The 13,929-nt window shown below is 37.4% G+C and overlaps 1 protein-coding gene across 1 annotated transcript in view; it reads left to right on the forward strand.

Moving 5' to 3' along the window:
- The window catches only part of NTMT2 (N-terminal Xaa-Pro-Lys N-methyltransferase 2), a 19,815-nt gene continuing 5,886 nt past the window's right edge, over positions 1-13,929 (forward strand). Inside the window, exons 1-2 of the mRNA XM_077901618.1 lie at positions 1-265; positions 12,386-12,561. Coding sequence (XP_077757744.1) covers positions 112-265; positions 12,386-12,561 — 330 coding nt within the window. The 5' untranslated portion in view covers positions 1-111. The remainder of the gene's footprint in view (positions 266-12,385; positions 12,562-13,929) is intronic.

The following is a 13,929-nucleotide window of genomic DNA, read 5'->3' on the forward strand; positions in this document are numbered from 1 at the left end:
GGCTGGTTTAAAATGACAGTCTCAAGTTCGTGTAGGAGGAGAAGGCTAATTCAAAGAAACAGCCAGGCAAGCTTCATTTCTCTGTAGGAATAATTATCATCCCCCTTCACCATGGCCCACCTGGGAGCCCATTTTGCCTTCAGATCCCGCTGGCAGAAGACCGACGATGAACTCTGTCGACATAGCATGTCCTTTATCCTTCACAAAGCCATTCGCAATGACTTCTTTCAGAGCTATCTCTACCTGCTGGAAAAAATTCCCCTGGGTAAGTGAGTCAGAGCTACTAGATAAGGGACAAGAAAGGGGCACTGTGTGAAGTCGTGGGACCTCTGCCAGGAGTTAGGACAAGGACACTTTTCATGTAAAAAGAACCCATAACCACTGTCAGAGGGCTTAAAGGGTTCAATGGCATTCTTTCTTGCAGGGTGCAAAGATCAAGTGCTGCCTGGCAAGTCAGTCCTCTATTTTGGGATTTCCATGCATTCTCCGGCACCATGATTTGTTTCCCTGGGTGTTGGTTTGCCCAAGTATCAGGCTTACAGAAATTCATTTCCTAAGTTTTGAAGGACATTTTTAATATTTGCCAAAATTGAGAGGGAGGCAGGGGAAATTAGGTAACTAAAAGATGAGAGTATTAATGCAGTAATATGTCAACTAAGAGTTAAAAAGAAAGACTAAACAATAATAGATCAAGGACTCCTTGTTCTTTCTCTGTGTGTGTGTACATTAGCCCACACTCCACACCATCCTTTCTGGCTTTCCTGAGTCACAATCAATAGTAGAGGGCCAAAAAGGAGCAGGTTTTAGTCGGGTCTTTGAATATTAAGAAAAAAACCCTGGGTTGGTGGTATGTCTCCCTTTTCCTTATTTCCTTTAGCTTTCCGGGAATTAGACAATAGGGCAATAAAAAGCTTATCGAGTTTGTCTACACTGTTTTTCTCAGCCTCTGTGAAAAGTGTTACTTCAAGGAACTCTTAACAGCACTGAAGAGGAAATAACTTACGATTAAAGGTTGAAGTGTCCCCCTTTGATTTATATTTTCCCCCAATGAAAGCAGGACCCAGTATGTACAGCCCCAGTCTGTTTTCTTAAGGCTGCCTGAAAGCCCCATTGTGCACTTGATGTGGCCAGGGTTTCCAGACATCATAGGCACTACTTAGTTCTGTGTATTGCATTCAAGAAACTAGATGCTAGCAGCCTACCAAATTTTCTTTTTATAAGTCCATTCTTGAAGGAATCTTTAACTCTAGACATACAAATGCTTTCATCTCATACTTATTCAATGTTCCTTACCAAATTTCCTTATTTATGATACTATTTGACCCTCACAGCTATACTATGGGATAGATAGGATAAGTATCATTATTTTCTCCTCCCGCCTTCACACCCCTGCCCCCATCTTATTTTTTCAAACTGGGAAAAGAAAATTCAGAGATAATGAGGTATAACCTAGACAGGTCTCATGTTGATGTCAAAGAAGAACCCAAGATGAGGGGCACTTGGGTGGGTCAGTGGTTGAGTGTCTGCCTTTGGCTCAGTGCGTGATCCCGGGGTCCTGTGATAGAGTCCCACATCGGGCTCCCTGCTTAGTGGGGAATCTGCTACTCCCTCTGCCTATGTCTCTGCCTCTCTCTATGTGTCTCTCATGAGTAAACACAATCTTTAAAAAAGAAAAAGAACCCAAGACGAGGGCTCTTTCTGGTAGATCACACTGCCCGTAAGTAATTCTTTTAGGAAATGTTATGCATCTCATTTGCATCCAAGTGGAAAAACTAGAGCAGTCCATTTGGAAGGTGAGGATGTTCTGTTCCACACACTAGCACAGCACTGCTTTTCTAAAGATACTCTTGAGAGTCTTGTGCGTGTCACATCTCAAGAACAGTAGCTTAGTGGCCTTAGCTACAGTAGTCTGGGGGAAATATATCAATTACAATTACTAAGATACTCAGGATGGGGCAGATGGCTGCCAAGTTTTAAAAATAATTACGATAGAGAAAAAGGAACTCACCTCTGAAAGTAGTGAAGATATATTAAAAAGAAAGAATAAAACAGAATCTTCTGAAAATCAAGTGAAAATCAATTAGGGACAAGAAGTCTATAATTTATGTTTGGTCTCAATTATATTTTTAATCCATAAAGTCATTCTGATTTTACCTATTTTTCTCCTCTATTAATATGCTGATGGTTTCCAAAAAGATTTCCAATCTTTTTAAAAATTATTGACAAAAAAAAAACCAAACATTTTAACAAAAGTCTTCCATGGAAGCCCAGTATAAAACAAGAAAAAGTGAAAATTTTCTGCTTAGGGTTGGGGACAGAATCTGTTTCTTGCTCTGTCCTCCTAGCCTCACCAGTGGCTTCTGTAACAACCATTGGGTTCCATAAACATTGTTTGAAAACCCTTAGTCCAATCCCAAGCCAAAGATGACCCCATTTTACTTAGTTGGTTTTCCATAAATAGGCAATGCTTCTTTTCTCTGATTCCGATGACTTGTCCCAGGCATTAGTTTCCCCTGAGAGTAACAGAGGTAGCCCCATCCACAGTATCGCTTTGATTTTAGCAATTGGGGGCTATATTAGTAAGTATGGACTATGCTATCCTGCAATAACAAACCAACCCTAAAATCTCAATAGCAGAACGTATAAAAGTTAATTTTTTGTTTTTGCTATATCATTTCTTTAAAAAAAATTTTTTTATTGGAGTTCAATTTGCTAACACATAGCATAATACCCAGTGCTCATCCTGTCAAGTGCCCCCCTCAGTGCCCATCACCCAGTCACCCCAACCCCCTACCCACCTCCCTTTCTACTACCCCTTGTTCATTTCCCAGAGTTAGCTGTCTCTCATGTTCTGTCACCCTCACTGATATTTTCACTCATTTTCTCTCCTTTCCCCTTTATTCCCTTTCACTATTTTTTATATTCCCCAAATGAATGAGACCATATAATGTTTGTCATTCTCCGATTGACTTATTTCACTCAGCATAATACCCTCCAGTTCCATCCATGTCGAAGCAAATGGTGGGTATTTGTCGTTTCTAATGGCTGAGTAATATTCCATTGTATACATAGACCACATCTTCTTTATCCATTCATCTTTCGATGGACACCGAGGCTCCTTCCACAGTTTGGCTATTGTGGACATTGCTGCTATAAACATTAGGGTGCAGGTGTCCTGCCATTTCACTGCATCTGTATCTTTGGGGTAAATCCCCAGCTATATAATTTCAACATGCATTATGGGGGTTGGGTGGGGGAAGCTGTGTTCCACATAGGCATTTAGGAATCTAGGATGATAAAGGCTCCACCATCTGGAACACTGCTATGCACCATGGTAAAGGAAGATAGGAGCTAAAGTTTTGCCTACTAACCCTTAAATATTTTGTCCCAGAAGGTCATCCATTACATCTGTTTAGAAACCATTGCCCATAACCAGTTACGTGACCCTGTCTAACTGCAAGGATGCTGAGCAATGTGAGGGTATATAGGTATACCCAGTCACTAGGAAATGTGTCTGCCAGGGAGGAACCCATTGCTTTTTAGAGATAGAAACACCAGACATTTCTGCTTTCTGATCAATCTAGTGGAAGAGACATTTATGGAACTCTGTCATCCAAAGTCCTGTTCTGTGTACTGGAGAAAATTCAAACAGACACAATCTCTATTCTTCAGGATTTTATAAACTGGTAATGGAGGCAAATCCACAAATAATTTTTTATTAATCCTTAAAAGGTTTAAATTAGGATTACAGGAGGCTGTCAGCTCTTTCATATACTCAGCTTTTTTGCAGTGTTTTCTTCTCATGGCAGAAGCTAAAGTCCCTCTAGGAGACTACCAGCTACTTGCAGGTGCAGGAAGAAACCAGCACATATGTCTCATCTGCCACTACAACTTTTATCCAATCACAAGTTTTCCCCAAAGCCTTGATTTTCTTGCTTAAACCTTGTTTTTTGCCCCCAGGAGATTGTAATTTCTATTTATGGAATACGTGTACCTATAGTTCCCTGATTGGACTCTAGTTTTCATGTCCTCTTCTATATCTGTATAATTTAGCACTTACCATGGTTCCTGGTGCATAGAAAGAACTTGATATCTGTTCACAGCACATTAAATGGCCCCTTAGTAATAATTAGTTGCAGGTCACAAAAGTCTTGAGTTTAAATTCTGACACTGCTACTGATGGAGAAAGTCACCTCTGCAAGTTCCTAAAGTCTCTGAGTATCATTTTCCTCAGGGCAATTGGAAGAATTAAAAGTCATTACATATAGTCAATGCTCAATAAGGATTAGTTTTTTTCTTTCTTTCCTCAGAGCCAGGCCTCTTTTAATGTCACCATGTGGTCTTCCCTAGAACAGGCATTACCAAAAATGGTAGGCTCAGCTCCCTGTATGGGACTCTTCAGGTGGCAGGGGATAGTAAGCTTTTCAGTTTGAAATGAAAACTTAGCCAGTAGATGTGCTCTCTCCCCAGCTCCACTCAAGTGTGTTGGAATCAACTTCCCCTCCTTTTGATGATTTCAGAACTTCATAGAAATGAAAATAAAGCCCTTCTTTGAAAAGGTTAGGGAATGGCTACTGTAGAGTCAGCACAGAGAATGTGTTGTTTGGGGGTAATTCTGGAAAGAACAGTGGCTAACCAGACTCTTTGATTCTTTCTTTCCTGCCTTCCTCCCTGCAATTGCCTGCATTAGGTAGCCAGTCCCACACAGTACACTATGAAAGGACATTCAGTTATGGGGACATTTGCTGGAATATCCTTGGCTAGCTTCAGAAATTCGTGGAGAAGCAAGGGCACGCATACCACAAATCTCCAATGAAAGCTTAGCTATGCCACGGATTACAACACCTCTTCAGGAAGGAATGGAAGCAAGCTTGGTACTGTTCTCAGTGCTTTGCATGTATCAGCTCAGTGACTCTTGACAGCATGCCTATTAGATGGTACTGTGCTTTTCCCCACCTTGTATCCAAGTGACTGATGTGCGGTGGAGTTAAGTAACCTGCTGAAGGTCACATGACTGTGAGTGGGGAAGCAGGATTAGAACTCAGGTAGTCTGACCACAGAGTCTGCCCTTTTTGAACCTCAAAATCATGCTCCCTTCCAGTGAAAATGTTAACTTGAATTATGTAGGCAGCAATGTGAGTTTTACGATGGTTTTTGACTCGACAGGAACATAAAACCTAGTCTATGAAAAGCATCAGCTTTGTACTGAGATAATCAACAAGGTAGGCAGGCCAGTGAGTAGGTCCATTTAACCTATTTCTACCAGCACAGGGTGGGGCATGGAATGAATGATTTTTCCAAAGGTGGCTATTTATGAACAAATAGGAAATAAATAGGAAAACAATTGTATACATCTCCAGTTCAATTTGTGTACCAGTGCTCAAGGGTGAAATGTTCCTAAAAATTAACCACTCAATAATCCTTCTAGCACTATGCTATCCAGTGTATTCCCTAGTACATAGAAGTCAATGACTATTTGTTAATCATATACTAAGAGTCTATTATTCCTGCACGTCATTAAAAGCTTAGTCTGACTTCACATTTAGAACAATGGTTCCACAGAGTTCAGCAGAATATGGATGGGGTAGGACCTGGTTCTGACACTTTGTTTCTGTATATTAAGTTATTAATTCTGAGTATCTCATCACTTATCTGCAAAATGGTAATATAACACCAGTTTTGTGTTATCATCATGAAGATTAAAATAACGTGAAGAGATGATATGAAAATGCTTAATATAATATCTGGTGCATGGGAGGTACCCACCAATTGTTAGTATCCACCCTTCACTTACCTCTTTCTATAGGAATCAGTCTCTAAGGAGGAAATTGATAACAACGGTCACCTCTTTGTCATCACAATTAAAGACCAGAGTTAGTAAAAACACTTCCTGTAAGACACGTGGGACTGCCAAATAAAACTCAACATATAACCATTGGTATTTTTCAAACTGATTTCACCCCTGTGGCATCATGGCTGCACAACTCACTGAGCAGTGATAACATTGTTCAAATGTTTACTGTTACCTTTGCAATGCAGACACTGCAAGATGATTTTTCTCTTTGAAGAAATGGAGAACCATATGACTTCCTTTTTTATTTAGCAGAGTTTCAGATATACACACACAGGATGAGAGGGATGAAATATGGGTTTTGGATTTAAATAGACCTCACTTTAAATTCCAGAAATGTCCTCACCAGTTACTCGATCTTGGGCAATTCAGGTATCCTCTTGCAGCCTTGTGTTCTTCCATAAATAACAACATCCATTTTACCTATTCTGTTAGACATAAATGCTAAGCATAGGTTGCGCATACAACCATGTTTGATCAATGGTAGTTACTATTTTTTATAATATGGGTATTAGGATAGATATAAACTCTGCGAAAAGTGTAACCTGTGTCACTTATGTCAGCGTTTTCCTATAACCACTCTCTACTTTGTTGAACCTGTGTTATTCAAAGAACAAAAAGTGTGACAATATTCATTTAGCCAATGAATATTCAAAAGAGTTCTGCTATGTGTTAAGCATAGTAGTAATTGCTGGGGTTGCAAAGACAAGATACAGCCTTATCCTGAAGAATTCAGTGTAGGAGAGAAACCCACACAGTTTTTGTAAAATGTGGAAATAGAGCACTAGAGACTTTCACAGGATGCAGTGGAGGTGCACAGGACACCTGGCGACTGCTGAATCAGTGTCTGACTCTTCTGATGCAAATCCCACGATGAGAAACCTGTCCCTAATTCTTGGCCTGCCTTCTAGCCTTCTAAAATATGATAGTAGGTGAGGTTGAAAGCTCAAGTAGGAATAGAGTGTTGAGAAGATGTTTGGCCAAGTGGGTATGGGATGTGACGTGGGGTGGTAGATCCTTGCCGAAGTGGGGAAAGTGTGTTGTCCCCTCTGCCCTCCCTTTGGTCATCTTATTCGTGTTAAAAATTAGGAACCACTGAACTAGCCCTCAGCTGAAAAGGAAGAAACCTTCTAAAATTATTATGGTAGGCAGTGCATTATTTTAGAGATGAGAAACACCAGACACCTAAAGCATTCAGGGAACAAATCAAACCTACAGCGTCCCTCAGGGCAATTCCGAGACTTGATGATGACAACGTTCTAGTATTCTTGGCACACTAGACTTTTGGATTCCACCAGAGACCAGTGATAAAGTTTTACTTCTCATTCTCCCCTGCTGGTGAAAAAAATAGTTATGAGTTCAGATTTTTTATGATTCCACATATAAATGAAGTCAGACGGTGTTAGTTTTTAGTTGTCTCACTTATTTCACTTAGCATAATATCCTCAGAGTCTATTCATGTTGTCACAAATGAAGGATTTCCTTCCTTTTTATGGTTGAATAATATATTCCATGGTACCTATGTCCTTCCTCCCTCCCTATCTCCTTCTTTCCTTCTTTCCATTTTTACCATTAATTCTTGAACAGCTAAATTAGGAAGTGCTCACCTGCAAATCTCTTTCATGGAAGGTCTTATCCTTCATAAAGGCATTCCCTAATTGGACTTTTTTTTTTTTGCTTATAAATAAAAGATTAACAGGATCTATGATCCTATTTCAAATAATTTCAAACTAAATGTCTAAACTTAGTGTACCTATCCTTTCAGATCAATTTTCAGTTGACAAACAGTTCTAACATCTGGAATGAAGTCTAAAATAACTATAACCAACCATTTAGAAAAACAAAAAGGAAGAAAAAGGAAACAAAAAGACAAGAAGATACTCAGCATACATAAGCATTTAGCTATTAGCAAAAATCTTCCTTAGAGAGTTCACAAGATTCAAATTCTTCTTCAAGGCATATCAGCTTCTATTCTACTTTCCTTTTTGTAACAAGTAAACTATTGTAAGGGTCTTGAGAGTTCAGCCCATAATGTAGGTCCAGAAATAAGTACCATATTATATCAAGAACGAATAGAACTATATCAAGAACTCTTTCTTAGACTACCCCAAATTTCACAGAGACATTGCAATTCTACAAGAGTGAGCTGCTAGATGTATTTCTTTAATAAAAAGGCACAGGCTGATGACTGATCACCTTATCTGAGTCAACTTGCACCATTGCGGGAGCTATCAAGAGGGGAGTACCTGGGGCTGGCCATGACACCTCATATATCGTTTTAGTGAAATGCTCCTGTCAATTAGGTGAAAATGAGAACTCAAGCCCATAACCGTAAAAACCTACCTATTGAGTCTGACCCCTGCTGGGCTTGGCATTCACTTGTGGTCTAAATGTTGCTGGCATAATGGACCATTCCCATTTCCAGATTAAGGGTTTTAATAGACTTCACCAACTAGTTGACTTAAGCAGGTGATGATGAGTGTGGCTGCTTTGCCACTTTGGTTGGATCAAGGAGAGTACTGGGCTGTGGCTTGCTTGTGATCCCAGGCAGCATGCCGGACTTGAGGAAGACTCTATGAACTGTGATTTCCTAGCCTGGTTTTCTGAGACATACAGAAGAATTTGGAGCACTCACATCATTGGGTTGGTTTTATGCTTTATTTTTGTCATCCCTGTAGAATTTATTGAGCCACCTGCTATTTATACAATACTTTACTAAGGCTAGGGAAGAGGATTTAGTTAGTGGTTCCCAATGTTTTAAACTTCAAGACTCTCCTTTTAATGTTGTGTTTTCTCAGTTTTTAATATGTATATAAAATGGCAAAAAAGCATCTATATATTTAATATTTTTAAAAGATTTGTGTTTAAAAAAAACTATGTATAACAGTTAATATATATGGGGGCTATCTCATATAATGTTAGTCTCTAGAAAATGTACATTGGAACTGATTCTTATATTGTTTTCAGTAAACCCATGACCATTCAAAAGTCCAAACATTGGCTCCAACATCTTCAAGTTGGAAAATACTAGAGTAACTCCATAGATGGAATGTTTTACAATGAAACATTATGAGTGGTGTTTTTTGGATTTTTACCTTTTAGATTCAAAATTTGGGACAATGTAATTGTTATTCAATTCAGAGCCAAGTAGTGCATTATTCCAATTTATCAACCTTGGTGTTGCCTGAAAAAAAATTATTCTGGTTAAGCTTAAATAGATTCTCTTTTCTTATACTCTTTCTACTGAAAATTATGACTATTTTGATTTGCTGATCATAAAATTTTTTTACTGTTGATTTTGCTTGGAGCTTTCACTTGTCTTCTTGTGTGTGTGTGTGTGTGTGTGTGTGTGTGAGATGGTTGAGATAAAAAATATGTCTTCTTTAGAATATCACTAATGTCTCTTTGCTTCTTTCTTACTCTATTGCCCAGAATCCAATTCATTCTACTTCTGGATGAACTTCTGTTTCTGAAGCCTATAGTATCTGTTGTAATAAAGACTGATTTCTTTTTAGATCTGATAAATATCTGTCATTTTGGGATTTCTTTTTCATTGGATTCCAGGGCTAATTTCATTCTTTTGACGTATATCTTCTCTTGATTTTGACCATCATTGGATTGGAATATAGCTTCAAGAAACTTCTGAAGAATGAATCCATGGTAGGTAAATGTATTTCCACAGTTTGGGTATTAAGTTTTAGGCTCAAAATAATTTTCTCTCAGAATATTAATGGTGTTACTTCTTTGTTTTCTAGTGTTTATTTTTTCTTAAGGCTTTTATTTTTAAGTAATATTTATACACAGTGTGGAGTTCAAACTCACAATCCTCAGATCAAGATTCACATGCTCTACTGAATGAGCCAGCCAGGTGCCCCTCTTTTCTAGTGTTTCTAATGAGATCTGTGTTATAAGCCTGATTCTAGTCCTTTGAATATAGAGTTGCCCGATAAAATATTCCAGATAAATTTCAACTTAAAAATGATCAAAAAATAGTTTTTTTATATAAGTATGTCCCATGCAATATACAACATTTCAAGCATACTTCTACTAAGCAATTGTTTATTCTTTGTATGAAATTCAATTGTGTGTCTCATATTTTTATTTGCTAAATCTGGCAACCCTCCTTGATAGTCAACCACTTTTCCCCTCTAAATAACTTTAGGATCTTCTACTTCTAGGATTATTATTCTTTGTGTTTTGGAATATTTATTTATTTATTTAAGATTTTATTTATTTATTCATGAGACACACACATAGAAAGACAAAGACATAGGCAGAGGGAGAAGCAGGCTCCATGCAGGAAACCTGATGTGGGACTCAATCCCAGGGCTCTGGGATCATGCCCTGGGTGAGAGGCAGACACTCAACCACTGAGCCACCCAGGCATCCCTGTGTTTTGAAATATTAAAAAAAAATCCATGCTGCTCAGTACTTGTTGGAACCTACAATCACTTTTAGCTCTGGGGAATTTCCTTCTATTATTTCTTTAGTAATTTTCTTGTTTCCATTTCTCTATTATTGAGAATCCCAATTGGCTTGATATTTAGGCCTCCCGAATTAAGTCTTTATAGCTGTAATCTTTTACCTCAGTCTTTCATATCTGTCTTTTTGTTTATGTCCTGACAAATTTACTCAATGTTTTTGATAATCAAAACTTTAATTTCTAAGAATTCTCTGTTATTCTTTGAATTATCATTTTCTTGGCATCTTATCTTTGATTTATGGATGCACCAGTTCTCGTATCTTTCCAGGGATGTGTTTTTTTCTGCTTAGTTTTGGTTCAAGTTCTCATCCATTTCCTGAATTATTTCTATTTCTTTTGGGGTCATTTCTAATTGTTTATTTTTATCTTTATCTTTTCTTTCAGACTGCTGTTTTACCCCCATGTGTTTGGAAATAATTTTTATCCATAGTTAGGAATAAAGGAGAGGGTCAATGATTCTAGGTAATGGAGAAGGTTTCCTCTGTTACATATGTCTCCCCTGAATAAAAAGGATGACAAGAAGCTCTACATGTACAGGTAGATCTTAGATCTTACGAAATTCTGATCTGTGTGAGCAGATGAGATACTTGGAGTCATCTATATGCTAAAATGAGTTGTATTCCAGGATCCTAACACTAACTACTTTAGGTTTTTCTTTTCTTTTCTTTTCTTTTCTTTTCTTTTCTTTTCTTTTCTTTTCTTTTCTTTTCTTTCTTTTCTTTTCTTTTCTTTTCTTTCCTTTTTTTCTTTTCTTTTTCTTTTCTTTTCTTTTTTCTTTCTTTTCTTTTCTCTTCTTTTCCTCTTCTTTCTTTCTTTCTTTCTTTCTTTCTTTCTTTCTTTCTTTCCTTCCTTCCTTCCTTCCTTCCTTCTTCCTTCTTTCTTCTTTCTTTTTCTTTTTTGAGAAGATACTTCCACCATCTAGGATTATAGCTTTACTTCCTGCTTTGGGGAGGAAGCATTTGTCCTCTCACTGGTTGGCTTGTAGACAGATTTTTTTTATTAATTTTTATGTCCTTTTGCATCTATCCAAGACTACAAGATATTTTAGCTTTGTTCTATTTGCTTTTTGTCTCCCAGACATTTGATGAAATCATGAGTCCACGGTGGCCCCCCACTCTCATTTTGTTCACTGTTACATGTTGTTTATTAAAACAACTTAAGGGGGATATGGGGAAGGAGGAAAGACAAATGCGTGTATTCAACCTACAATAGAGGAACCAGAAATTCCTTCCTTTCATCCACTCTTTATCATTTCCTCGTGAATGTCTTCTAATGAGAATATTTTATATCTGAAGAGGTGCATTTTCACCCACCAAAAAAACAAAAAACAAAAAAACAAAACAAAACAAAAAAACCACTTACATACAGTCACACTTACTCCTCAGAAAATGGAACATATGTTTTTCTAAAAGTAAGTGTCTTAAAATAATGCCTCATATGGTTTCTGAAATAATGAGGTTACATAGTGTATGTGAATGTGATTAAGATATTATCTTGTACAGAATAGTTGCTCAATAAATCTTTTTATCTTTTTTATTTTTTTTATTTTCAGAAGAAAGACTTCAAGCATATCTTCTGTAATATTAGTAGACAAAGATAGTTCAGTTGAGTTGCTTGAAAAAGCAGTGAAAAAAATAGCTACCCTGAACGTACCTTGTGATTAGAAGGATTAATGATTAAATTCTCATAAAACATTTGGAGCTCAAAGATACAATTCACTATGAAGCTTGTGACATTGCTTATTTTACTATAGTGAATGCTGTTAAATTTTTTAAAAATACAGTATTAAGCTAAAGTTTCATTAAACTATAGGGTTAATAAGTCATGAAAATGCCACAATGCATGAAATACCTGAAAATCAGAGAGGTTAAGAAGTTTTTCCAAAGTTACATAGTAAGTCACTGAACCAGAACTGAAACCCATATCTTCTGACTGTGCCTTTCCTCCACAGCACAAATTCACAGGCTTCTAAGAAGCAATTAAATGTATGATAAGAGTGAACTTCTTTGCCATATAAATATTAATAAATATTCATAATATTTCATTTGCAGTGAAATTGTATGCTTTAACAAGTCAAGTCATCAATGGTGAGATGCAGTTCTATGCCAGAGCTAAACTTTTCTACCAAGAAGTACCTGCTACTGAAGAGGGTATGATGGGAAATTTCATTGAACTGTCCAACCCAGATATCCAGTCTTCTCGGAAATTTCTTAGGAAATTTGTTGGGGTGAGTTATCCAACTGCAGCTTGATGAGGAAGCAAAGTCATTGCAAACATTGAGCTCACATACCTCTTCTGTGTTGTCTTTTAAGTCATATTAAACCCATATGGCTCAGCTAGAAGTTTAGCCTGAAAGCCTATTTTAAGATATTCAGAAAAGATGGATTGCATCAAACCACTGGCTCAACCCACTTGGCATTTAACCATCCTAGTATCAGCTAATCTCTCATGCTTCAGGGGAAGGTGAACTAGCAGTGCTAATATTATAATTTAGGAATTAAGAAGACATCTCTTTTTGAGTTTTACAGATCAAACAGTTGACACCCAGATGATTGATGAGAGATTTTGCCACTTGGGATCATGGAGTGATTTATTGATTTCTGTAATACAAATTCAATATAGCAAGTAAATGCATGCTTATGTTTGGTTTTAAATGATACTAAGTACAGTAGAATCTCTTCATATTATTTAATAAATAGTGCAGACTTTGCCTTGAAAAAATGTGATCTCTTTGAAGCTCTGGTGTTGGGTGAAACTGCTTTCTTACTTCCTTGTCACATGGAGATAGACAGTATTGTGTAGAGGCCAAAATCTTGCACTCCAGAGTCATTAGGTTCCTCTATTCAATGTATAAGCAATGTTGGAATTTTTTCTTAAGGGCTCTAAGTCTCTGTTTCCTGTGACTAGAACATAACCATAGAACCTTACTCATAGGATAATGTGAAAAACAAATGAGATAATATGTATCAAGTACTTTCTTTGTTGTGAATAATTATTACCCAATAAATCTAATTTATTTCTACTACTAATAATAACAGGCTTTCACAAAATGCATTCATTACAGTTTAAGGAACTTCATGTAGTTGTTAGAATAGACTTAAGCTGCCAGCACAACAAAGCTGCTGTTGTTCCTGCTGAAGACATAAAGTCCTAATTTGCAAACAGATTTTGCTCCAATTCATTTTGAAGTCATCTTTTGGAAATTTGGAGTCCATTTTATTTTGATAAAAGAAACGTTATAAATATTATAAGTATCTGGGTTAGGTGTCAACCTCCTTGGAAGCATGCTGTTAAGAATATCCCTAGTATTGAGGTGAAGTTCACTTCACATCCAACCTCCCTGGAGCACCAAGTGCTGGAGCAGAGAGAATTGGGTCAGGATGGAGCACCATTGGGGCTGACGTGTGTGAACATCAGCTACAGCCACAAATGACTGTGAGGCTAGAGATGATGGCCGTGGCTGTTTATAGGTCAGGGCAGCTTGAAGTATTTCTAAATCAGTATTGCTGACATGGAGTGGTTTCTCTGAGATAGCCACTCTGCTAAGCACTTTAGAACTATTGTCTTATGTTTCACAAGAATTCTAAAACATAAG

The sequence above is a fragment of the Canis aureus genome, chromosome 6 (genome assembly GCF_053574225.1).
Source record: "Canis aureus isolate CA01 chromosome 6, VMU_Caureus_v.1.0, whole genome shotgun sequence".
NCBI classification, from domain to species: domain Eukaryota; kingdom Metazoa; phylum Chordata; class Mammalia; order Carnivora; family Canidae; genus Canis; species Canis aureus.